General features: G+C 41.8%; 1 protein-coding gene across 3 annotated transcripts in view; it reads right to left on the reverse strand.

The window, feature by feature from the left end:
- The window catches only part of TBC1D32 (TBC1 domain family member 32), a 335208-nt gene that overhangs the window by 143689 nt on the left and 179170 nt on the right, over positions 1-12349 (reverse strand). For all 3 annotated transcript variants that reach the window (XM_075597756.1, XM_075597753.1, XM_075597754.1), the window contains one exon: positions 6607-6729. In XM_075597756.1, the coding sequence (XP_075453871.1) occupies positions 6607-6729 (123 nt within the window). The remainder of the gene's footprint in view (positions 1-6606; positions 6730-12349) is intronic.

Genomic DNA, 12349 nt, shown 5'->3' on the forward strand with positions numbered 1-12349 from the left:
ATGGTTCTATTGTCTCTGATGTACAGTATTCCATTATAGATACATAAACAATTTGTTCACTTGAGACCACGGTTAATTTGAAGTATGATTTACGCTTTCGTTTCTCACCATTGTTCACTGAAATAAGAAAAGGATTGGTGGTGAGTGTACTTGGGATCATTTACACCATTACTATTGAGTAAAAGCATTAACATTTGTGTACATTAAAAAAAAAAAAGGAAAACTTTTCTAAAACAGATGTGATGGTGGATTTGTGTTTGTCAGAATGGAAAGCTGGTAGGGACTAGGACTGATATTACTAGTGTAACAGATTTTCTGGCCTAGCCCCTGTGCACATTGGCCCATGTGGTCTAACCAGTCCCCATTACAGTGTAGTGTCTGGTGGTGCACCTGTTGGCAACAGAACTCCTGAGTCTCCCGCATGATGTTGTGTGGGGATTGCCAACCCAGACAGGCAGCTGAGGTATTGTGCTTGAGTCCTACCTATATCCAGTGCAGCGCCTCCACCTCATCAGGATCCCAGCGTCCGCTTGTGGATGGTCCTGGTGAGGAACTCCTCTGTGGTGCACTCCTCTGTGTAATCACTCCACACTTACACACGAGGGTATGATTGAACAAGATCATCTTTATTGAAGTGAGGTGGGGCAGCTGCCCCTCACAGTGGTTGTACTCAGCCACTCATGCTCACTGCACTTCCCTTTGCAAGGTATCTCTTCCCAATTTGGTGGATTCCCTATCTCCCCTCAGGGAGATATTCCCTGTGCCAGGTCCCTGGTCACAGTTTAGTGAGCCGCCTCCTCCCAAGTCTGTACTCAGACTTGCTCCTTCCTCCAACAACTACAACCAACTCTAACTTTTGAGCAGTGCTGTGCCTTATGTCCTCTGGGGGCAGGCACAACTCTGACATCACTATTTATGGATTCAGAGTATGTGGCCACTCCCATCCATACATAGGGCACCTCACCACGGTATGAGGGCAAACCTCCATAATTACTGCTGGCATTCCCATAACTTACCAGGTCTTACTGCCAGCAGAAGAGATGACTGTAGTCCATTTTACAGCATGGCTACACTAGTGACTCAAAATAATTTGAGACTGTAATAAGATGTATCTCAAGCTCATCTAATGCATAGCACCACAGAAAAGAGAAACGTAATGCATTTGGCTTTAGGGATTAAGCGCTGGTCAGCCTTTTCATTTTTACAACTGGAGCCAGATAGAAAATCTTACAAATTGAAATAACATGTTTAGGCTAGTCAGAAAAAAAACTGGAGCTGGCTGATAAACTGCAAGAAAGGATAGTGCTAGGAAGCTTACTCACATGAAAATAAGAAAAAAAAAGGATGTACGTTTAAGTCCTAAAATGTTTTTGCTGAGACCTCAGTTTAATATTATCAGTAAAATTGTATGAAGTGCGGAAGCAGCATTTGTAACACAATTGCCTGACTGTTTGATAAAAATAGTTTAATGAATCATGTACAGATGTAGCAAAGCTAACCATTTTCGTTGCTGCGAACCGCCTGCTAGGATTAGTGTTGCGGGGGAAGTGGAGGGGCATCTAGAAGCATGGACCCCCCCGCAGTGCCATCACACAGACACTGCTGCTGGGGACAGTAATGTCTTACTACATCTGTAAGTTATCTAAAAAGACTGACACTAACCGAAATGTATAAACATTTGTCATTTATGTCACCCCATAGCTTAAAGAGGCAATACAGTACAGGCGCTTTTAAAAAAAAATTTTTTACACATGGTTGAAGCAGGGGGTCTCCGTAACTGAACCCCATTAGTTTCAGCTCTGGGGACTCCCTGCTTCTAGAGATACTTACCTCCGTAGGGGCTGCTGGTATCTCTCATTTTTAAAGCTCTGCGTCACGTGGGCCAATAGGATGCTGACCTGATGATGTGACAGCTTCCTATTGGCCCGGAGCTTTGAAAAGTGGCTATAATGTGAACCCTGTTACCGGCACCCTATACGGAGCTAAGTATCTCAGGAAGCAGGGGGTCCCCAGTGCTGAAATTAATGGGGTTCAGCTCTGGAGACCCCCTGCTTTACTCCTGTGTAAAACAAATAAAAATATTAAAAAGCGAATAAATAAAAAAGCGACATTAAGATAAAGCAATAGTAAGGAGTTGTGCCATACCTTTTTTATTTTAGAAATGCGATGGGACAGCGCACTGTCAATCCTTACTTGAATAATACGACATCTCCATGAGAGTATCTTCATGCTTTTCAGAGGTACCTGAACCTGGTTCATTCACCCCATAGTCATATGTAAGTGGTAAAGCTACAGACAAGGAATCTGGGTAGTGACCTGCAAACTAGCCCGTTGGATGTGCCTCCTTTAGTCTTTTATCCATTTTTGCATATATTTCCCAAAGATTTTGCCTGCTGCATTAAACTACTTAAACAGCTAACCCTAGGACAAGGAATTACATAATTAGTGGACAAACTGAAATACAACAGTTTTATTCTTTTGAGCCCTTCAGTTGGAGGTTTGTCCCCGATTCTGCATGGTAAAACTGGTAGTCATGTCCATTTCTTATATGGACAAAAATTCAATGTAGGGTATGCATATAGGTAAACATTATATTTGTTACATAGTAGATGAGGTTGAAAAAAGACGTAGGTCCATCAAGTTCAACCTATGCTAAATTTAGACAACAGATACTTTATCCTATATCTATACTTACTTATTGATCCAGAGGAAGGCAAACAAAAATACCCATTAAGGGGAAAAATTAATTCCTTCCTGACTCCAAGAATTGGCAATCGGATTAATCCCTGGATCAACATCCTTCCCATGTATACTTATTTGGTTTATCCCTGTGTACCTTTCCCATCTAAAAAGATGTCCAACCTTTTTTTGAACAAATCTATGTATCTGCCATCACAGTCTCCATGGGTAATGAATTCCACATTTTAACTGCCCTTAGTTATCTTAGTCAACTGCCAGTTATCATTACTTCAACAATTACAAGAAATATTATTCTTGTTGTCGAGCTCTAGTACAGGGGTGCACAAACTGGGGGGCGCTAGATTTTCGGGGGGGGACGGGACGGCAGTTATATAGGTCCTGCGGTCTCCCCCCAGGCATTTAAATCAAATGCTGGGGGACCGAACGAGGCCTCTATAACACACTTACCTTCCCTCCCAGCGACACGTCGTCATGGTAACCCGGCGTCAAATGACATCATGTTACCATGGCAACGTGATGTCAAATTACCCCACACATCAATTGGCTCCGGGGCAGTGCACGGGAGGGGGGACAGGGACGCGAGGCACCGGGGAGAGCAGGCAGGGGTGCGCACGGGAAAATGTTTGTGCACCCCTGCTCTAGTATTTAGAAAATAATGAACTATATTATACAGAATGCTAGCCGAATTAGCAATGAAAATCATGAAAAGTTTGTTTTGAAGGCTCATACAGAGGCAGGTCTGAACGGGGTCTATGTAAAGTTTGGTTTCTATACAAACTTCCAATATTTGATTTTTACCGTTTTTGTATACATGGTATTTTCTGTTTGTTTAGTTGTAATATTTTTTAGCTAACCTATTTACCCGGCTATAAAAGTGCAAAACCTCCCCCCCCCTCCCCCTCCTCCTCCCCCCCTCCTCCCCCCCTCCTCCTCCCCCCCTCCTCCCCCCCTCCTCCTCCCCCCCTCCTCCTCCTCCCCCAAGGAGGAGGAGGGGGGGAGGAGGAGGGGGGGAGGAGGAGGGGGGGAGGAGGGGGGGAGGAGGAGGGGGGAGGAGGAGGGGGAGGGGGGGGGGAGGTTTTGCACTTTTATAGCCGGGTAAATAGGTTAGCTAAAAAATATTACAACTAAACAAACAGAAAATACCATGTATACAAAAACGGTAAAAATCAAATATTGGAAGTTTGTATAGAAACCAAACTTTACATAGACCCCGTTCAGACCTGCCTCTGTATGAGCCTTCAAAACAAACTTTTCATGATTTTCATTGCTAATTCGGCTAGCATTCTGTATAATATAGTTCATTATTTTCTAAATACTAGAGCAGGGGTGCACAAACATTTTCCCGTGCGCACCCCTGCCTGCTCTCCCCGGTGCCTCGCGTCCCTGTCCCCCCTCCCGTGCACTGCCCCGGAGCCAATTGATGTGTGGGGTAATTTGACATCACGTTGCCATGGTAACATGATGTCATTTGACGCCGGGTTACCATGACGACGTGTCGCTGGGAGGGAAGGTAAGTGTGTTATAGAGGCCTCGTTCGGTCCCCCAGCATTTGATTTAATTACCCAGGATTGAAGCAGGGGGTCTTCAGAGCGGAACCCCGCTCGTTTCTAAAATAAACAAGGTATGGCAAAACTCTTTACTATTGCTTTATATTAAAGAGGCAATCAAAGCCCTTTTTTAATTTATTTTCTTTTGAACATTTTTATTTGTTTTACACAGGATTGAAGCAGGGGTCTCAAGAGCCGACCCCCATTAATTTTAGTTCCGGGGACCCCCTACTTCCGGAGATACTTATCTCCGTACAGGGTGCCGGTATCAGGATTCACATTATGGACACTTTTCAAAGCTTTGGCGTCCTGCGGCCCGATAGGAAGCAGTGACATCATCAGGTTTGACATCTTATTGGCCTGCGTGACACGGAACTTTAAAAAGCAAAGAGATACCGGCACCCACTATGGAGGTAAGTTTCTCTGGAAGCCGTAATAAACAAAAAAAAGGAGCATGGAACGCCACTTTAACATATTGTTTTTTTTAAAAGATTAAATTTTAATGTCGGTCTTTGAATGTTGAAATAAAGAGCAGGTAAAATTTTTGCCTACTACTAACTGTGCTGCTACATTTCTAATTATTCCACTGCATAGATAATGCCATACTCAAGCCTGGACCACACATACAGTATCATTTTAGGTTCTGATCACTCAAATGGATGAGAAGTAAAGAGTGACACACTGTGCTCATTTGCACGTCATTACCCAGAATCCTTGGCTGCAGTGGAAGCACTGTTTGCCAAGCGATAATGAGGAAAGACAGGATTGCAGACCTGTCTGAGACATGTAAATTCACCACAAGTGGTATTTTTATTTACTGTAAACTGTACTGTAGAAGGTTTTCGTCACTTTTTTTTTTAGTAACCATAACTTTTTTAATGCCTGCTTAAACCCAAGCACCAGCTTCAGGTTACATAGCCAGCAACCAACCTCGCACTGATGAGACTCATCAGTAGGTTTACTAGCAATGCACTTCTTAAACCCAGGCTGTGCTGATAAGCTATATACTGTGGCAGGCATAAGCTCACAGGGGTCCATGTTAAAATGGATGAGAACACACTGTGCTCATTTGCATGTGTAGCCCCGGAATCCCTCAGGGGATTGTCACATGCTGCAGCTTAGCCAATAGGGTGGCTGCAATTAGATAGATAGGAGTATAGCAGCTTCAGAGGCTGCAGTTTACATGTTGCTTGGCAACCAGTGAAGCTGTGAGATGAAGACAGTTTTGAAGAGTGACAGTTGAAGCTGGGAGCTGGGTAAGTGAGGGTGCAGGGGAGCAGTAGCCCCTTGCACTAGGCTAGTCACCCCCCATAGGCCCCAGATAACTATTATCCTTGCCCCAGCTTGTGGTTACTTCAGGTACAGGCCTTAAGTAAGGAGATCTGCCCCTTTAGCTGTTTGATTAGCCCAAGGAACCACTCGTCGGCGCACAGCCTGATCACTGGGTCTGGGCTCAGACCCCCTCTAGATAGATAGAGACTATCTTCACGGAGGACCCCGCCACGCAGTGACTGCGGCCTGCGGGCTGGAGACGGACCAGCCCCAAGGTATAGATGGTACGGTGTACAGTGATATTATCCACACCGGAATTCACCCCACGCGTAGGCGGACGGCACATCGGATCAGGCGGATACAATTCTGTTATCTTGCTGTACCCGGGTGCCGGAGCCCCGGGCAGGTACCTATAGTAGTGCACTAACACTCCTCAGGATAGCGCTATCTGCAACACATTCGATGGGCTTGGACATAAGGGACATCAGGGACATCAGGGAATTGGTGCCCAGCACCCAGGTACTTTGGGGGACACCTACGTTGAAGTGTGGGGTGGTGAACTTCTATACGTATGGTTATATGCATATTACTGTGTGGTACAGAGTACCAAGGTTATGAGTTATAGTAAAATGGTTGCTAGCATATACTGTGTGCGTGCATTATTATTATTATTGTTCCTGTAAGAGGACCATCCCACCCTGTTGGGAACCCTTACAGGTGGAGGCGCTGTATCCGAATAATCAGGTAACCCCAGGCTCCCAACGGCAGAGGTTCAGGCCTTCAGGTAATGCACCACACACGGTAACACAAGTGTATTTCCACATATGGTCCCCATCTGCGATTGGGGGGGGGGGGGGCAAACTGTGTTACACATGTTATTACCCAAAATCCCTGGCTACAGTGGAAGCACTGCTTGCTAAGCGATAATGGGGAAAGACAGGGTTATGCAAATGCACAAGTGGGATTTTTAATTACTGATCATTCAAAGAAACATCAATTTAAATTAATTGAACAAGATAGTGATTAATACAATGAGTAGAGAAGTAGTCATGCGTATGAGAAAATATGCTCTATGACTTAGACTTACCCCATGCCTGTAGAGGATTCTGTGACATTTTCCTTCTGCGCATTTAAAAGCATCTCACATACTTTGTACTGTGATTGTAAAAGTAGCAGCGCATCAAGATTACAGCATAGAACACATATCAACCTGGAGGAACAGACATATTGACAAAACAATGTAAATTCCTTCATTCTACATGTTAAGATTGAATGCAAAGCAAAAAAATATATATATATATAAATGAAATACATTCCCAAAATGGAACAAAAAAGTTGAAAACAGCATTATCATTTGTTTCCTTACACCTAAAATAGAAATCTTGCTTCTTTGGGTTTAGTTGAAAGTTAAGTAAGCTTTTCCGTTCAGTAAAAAGTCTGAATTTTGCAGGCAACAATTCCCTCCATCCCGTCTGCCATACATCTACTATACAACAACATCAGATAATTAAGGTCAACCCTGAATTGTGAGGTGAGAGGACCAATGAAAAAGGTAAACAAAGCACAAACCTCCCAGGATTCTGGTTGCAAAGTTTACTAACAAAAACCCAAAGAATAATAATAATAAAAAAAAGCTTAGATGTCAGATTTTAAATCACAGATATTGCAGGCAAATATTTACTAAGCAGTACTTTGCCATGGTAAAGTATCTTTTAGCAAAGCACAGCTTGGTAAATGTGTGTGTGATGGCAGGGGTAGCTGGCATCATAAAGCTAGCAATCCCTAAATCCATGTAACTTGGCCACCTATGTAAGGCTTATTTTGGCCAAATGTACTTTAATATCTGGGGAAGAACAAGGAATGTGTAAATGTAACCCAAGTCCATAAGAATATATTTCAAAGCATGTATTCTTTATTCCCTGTGACAATCCGTCCCCCAGTTTAGAAAGCCGGCATTGTCTTATGATGTGATTTGTGGTCTGTGTGTAAATCACTGTAATGTGCTTTGGGTGTCAGCCCTGCAAGAAAGTAAATGAGATATATTCAACTATTACGGTCATTTATATGGAGAAAGACTAAGCAATCCACTTGGTTGAAGCTTTCCATAGAAATGATAGGATTAAAACCAGGGTTGGAACAGCTAGGTGTCAGGACTCCAGGGGAGAGGTGAAAGGCTGCTGAACAGATCTGGGAGGAAGAGCATTGTACTGCCCAGCCCCTCTGAGGGAGGTTTTGAGTGCCTTAGCATGCCCCTCCTCTGGCTTTTGTGGCACAAACTTAATCTGTGCTCTGATTGGCTAGCAGCCACCCCCCATGTAAAGGATAGCCACCGAGGGCTATATAAGGGGGCTGCTGATCAGAGCATTAGAGACTGAGAGGCATTCTGTGGAGGAGTTTGGATCTTGACTGTGACCAGCTGGAGATACATGTCAGAGTGGCTGCTGTGTGATCAGCACTCTGATATCCTGGACGAGAAGGGAACAGGGCAAGCCTTCTTGAAGCAGGCTCCTGCACCTAGCGAGGCTAGAGTCTACTCACCAGGTCCCCAGTTGGTATTGTATCTTGTTTTGTGCATATTTGTTTTGTCTGCTGAGAAAATACTTGTAGCATTTACAATAAAAAAATGTTTATTATAATGCACAGATGTAGCCACCAGTATTAGATCACTTGCCTTGGAAAATCTGGGACAATCTCACAGTAAATGCCTCAACATTTCTGTGAGATTCCTAATGGCCCATCGGATTAACACAGCGGGGGGTCCCTGCAGTCCCATTCACACAGATAACACACACACTCTTACATCACTTTCTTTCAGGAACCATTTAACACCTCTAGCCATAAATCTTATCCACACCGGGGGAAGGACAAGCACAGATAACATTCCAAGAGACACTGTTTTTAAGTATTCCCTTTGCTTGCTTCATTCATTGTAACATCGCCGGAAGAAGAGATCAGTGTATCTCGAAAGCTCGCACAAATAAAAGCATTTCGTTAGCCACAGAACGGTATAATCTATTTATTTTTTGATTATTGAAGCTCGGTTAACACGGTACTGATACCTCTACATACATATATATATATATATATATATATATATATATATATATATATATATATATATATACAGTGTTCGACAAACCTATACATTTGCTCGCCCCGGGCGAGTGGATTTAACCCCCGGGCGAGTAAATATTGGCCCAAGCAGCACACGTTTGGTACTAGGTGGCGAGTAGATTTTTTTGTGTGGCGAGTAGATTTTTTGGTGATTTGTCAACCACTGTATATATATATATACTGTATATATATATTTACTCTAAAGCGTAAGGGTATGACAATTAGAGATTCTCATTTATTAGAAGGCGGTGGTAAGCCTCCAGAGAGCATCAGCAGAAAATAGAAAAAACAACTGACCAAAACAAGGTGACCGACGACTGTTTAAATAAGATTCTGATTATCTGTCACAATTGAGGCTTCACATAAAATTTATTTTACATAATTATTTCTCTGAAATTGCAAACTGTTGAATTTAATAGTGATTTTTTTTTATTTTTTTAACTATCTAAGGAGTACTGGAGCTTTAATGTTTCTTATTGTTACATATCTAGTGAGGTGTGATATGTAATTACATTGTTTGTTAAGTACAGTAACGTCATATCATTAATATATTAATTAAACTATCCACAGCTGCAAAGTAGAAGACAGGAAAGGTCACTAAAACCTGCAGTAGAGTCGCTTTGCACCAGAACACAACATTACATTGACAGTTGTTTTATTACATCAACCAATGCAGGAGGAGACAAACCAGAAATGTGCCTGCCCCTGATTCGGTTTGCACTCCTATCTCTCTGCCATTTATTTTATACAACCGTATTGGTCCTGGAGAATTATGGATATGTCAAACATTAGAGTTCTGTATAGGGTATTCTTTGTTTATTCTGTCCATATAGATAATTGTTAGAAATCTATGTATTATATTAAAATGTATGAATGAGACCTTATATCAAGACAATTGAATGAGAATATGTTGTAAGATTTTGAATTCATATGTAGGCAAAAAAGATGAGTTGCATTAAAGGTTTAATGCATAATAGATGTTGGAGGTAGACTTTAGGATAGGATTTCAAGGCCTAGTCTGACATTTGAGTCTGAAGTAGTTTGGAGTTTTTTTATCTGAAGAAGCCATGAGGAGAAAGGGGGCGGAGTAAGTGATCAATAAATACATTTGTACTCTGATCACTCCCTCTCTTCTCCAAAACTTCTTCCCAAGAGCACTCTCTGCATGTAACATCAGCAGCATGTGAGTGAAGAATTATTTCTCTATCATTGCATCTGAGCACTACTTGTTGTCATCATTGATTGAACTTTCATCTGTGAGTAGCACTGTAAAAATAAACTAACTTTGTCTGCTGAACAGCAATCTTCTAAAAGTACTGGAATCTTTCTGAGCAAGAAATAATAAGTGTAATTATTATTTAACAACGATAATGAACATTTGTATCTTACAAGAGAACAGATCTCAAAAGCTTATATGAAGCAGTATAGTACTATGCTATGTTGGTTAAATAAAGTATTATGACTAACAATATATTTACTAATCTCAGACCCATGTATATATCTCTCTTTTCCTGTTTTTCATTCCATTTTTTCCCCAGCTATACATTATTTTCTCCTCCCATTGCTAGCTTCCCAGTCAAAGGCTGTTTTTAAAGATAAAAAAGATGGGAGAAGCTCTGAAACATGAGTAACATGTAATCACCATCTCAATTAAAAACATGGTTAAAGTTAGTTGCTCTCTGGTTGTTGACTGGTTAAAAACAATCAATGTCAGAATTCTGGTTTATATTGTGGTAAACATATGGTTTATAATAAAACACAATACAAAAGTTCCGCAAATTTATATTTTTAGAATCTAAAACAAAACAACATGTTTATTTGGTTGGGAAAAGAACAGACCATCTTTAGCTAAAAGTAAAAACACTCATTAGTCAAAAAGCAATCGAAAAATCAAGAGCAAACTTGTGAGATTCAATATTTTATGTTTCTAAACCTTTTCAGGGTGGAATAGTAATCAGCAGCCTGGAGCAAGTTGATTACATATTCATGTCTAATGTACTCAAGCTGCTTAACAAAAATAACTTCCATCACCTTTGTTAAAAGCTTAGAAGATAAATGTGAGTATATACTATACCAGTGGTTCCCAAACTTTTGTTTACGTTGTGCACCTCCTGCTAGAAAATATTTGTTTTGCCCCTAATTAATATATCTTAGTCCCTACTCATGAGACTATTGCCATCAAAACAATTTGACAGATCGCAGGCAGTATAGTGCTCTCAGCTTGTGGGGAACACACATTTGATAAGGCCCCAAACTGCACCTTAGTGTGTGCATAGATAGCATGGTTGGTTATATCCATGTAGAGATGGGAATGGGATCATACTATCAAGCCCAATTATATGAAAGACAAACCCTGCTGTCTTAATGCACTAAAAGTAAAAATAAACACATTGTGTTTTCAAAATCAGAATACATGGAAAATGCCTGATCTTAGCGTTATAGGTCAGGACATTTATTAGATGTAATATTACCTACAGTAAGTAACTTCGCTCCAGATTGTAAACTTCAAAAATGCAAGGTAACTGCAATGCATGTATTTTCAATATTTCATGCCTTTATCCCTCTGTAACCCATGGACCCCTACCCAATCGCAGATCGGGCCCCCTAAGGTGTTCTGTGGTCTGGCTACATGTCTTAGTGTGGTGCATACCTGCTGGCAACAGGAGGGCCTCAGTCTCCTGCGGTGTCATGGGGGAACAACAGGACAGGTTACTGGGGTGGATGCCTTCGTTCTTCTTCAATGGTGCAATGCCTCCATCTGCAGTAAGCCCCAGGAATATGGGGTGGAATCCCTACCACAGAAATCCCCTCCCAGGGATGAGAGATTCCAGTCTCACACAATTGTCTCTTTAAACAGCAGACTCCTTTATTCAGTCTCCAGTCTCCAGCAGCATCAGACAGGTACCGTTGATATACAATGCCCACTAGCTGTTCTCCTCTGTGATGGTCCCTGCCTCCACTCTGGACTCAGGGCCATCCAGAGTGGGGCTAGCTCTTCCCTTACCCCCTATGCAGGATAAGAGGTATTTGGTCCACCTCACTATCTTCTATCAGCTCTACTCATAGGCTGCTTACCTAACTAACTCACTCACTACATTACACTGTCCAGACAGACAGCTCACACACAACTGTCTCAACATTAAATAGGAAGTGACACTGCTCTTTGTAACTTCCAATAGACACCGCCCCTGTGCCTCTTGATTGGATACAGGGTCAAGTGACCTACCTTCACTTACTCAGCACAGTGTCAAAAGTAACCCCCATGATATATCCTGGCAATCTGCCCTTAGCAGAGATTACACACAGGAGGAGGATAGATATATAGCCCCTAATCTTACCAGGGCTACACCTCCTTATTCTGCAAATACATCTGTTTTTATATCTTCAAATGTGTGTAAATAAGGATGTCTAGCTAGGCATACACCTATCAAAATTGAACAATCAGAGTTACAACTACAAATCATAATATTGTGTAAGGGAATGTCTGCTTTTCTAAGCATAATTGATTAAAACACGCTACATCAGTTGGGCAGTTATTTAATAATTGCAGCACTAAGCAATAGAGATGTGTGACATTTTAGCAAAGCGCGCACATTTTGGACGTTTGCCGCTTGTGAGAATTTAGCAAAATAGACAACATTAACAAAGCTTTGGCAAGTCATTATGAATTCTAATTCTGGGGAGAAAATGCCCTTATTCACCAATGCTTGAAGTCT

This window comes from Ascaphus truei, chromosome 4 (assembly GCF_040206685.1).
Source record: "Ascaphus truei isolate aAscTru1 chromosome 4, aAscTru1.hap1, whole genome shotgun sequence".
NCBI lineage: Eukaryota > Metazoa > Chordata > Amphibia > Anura > Ascaphidae > Ascaphus > Ascaphus truei.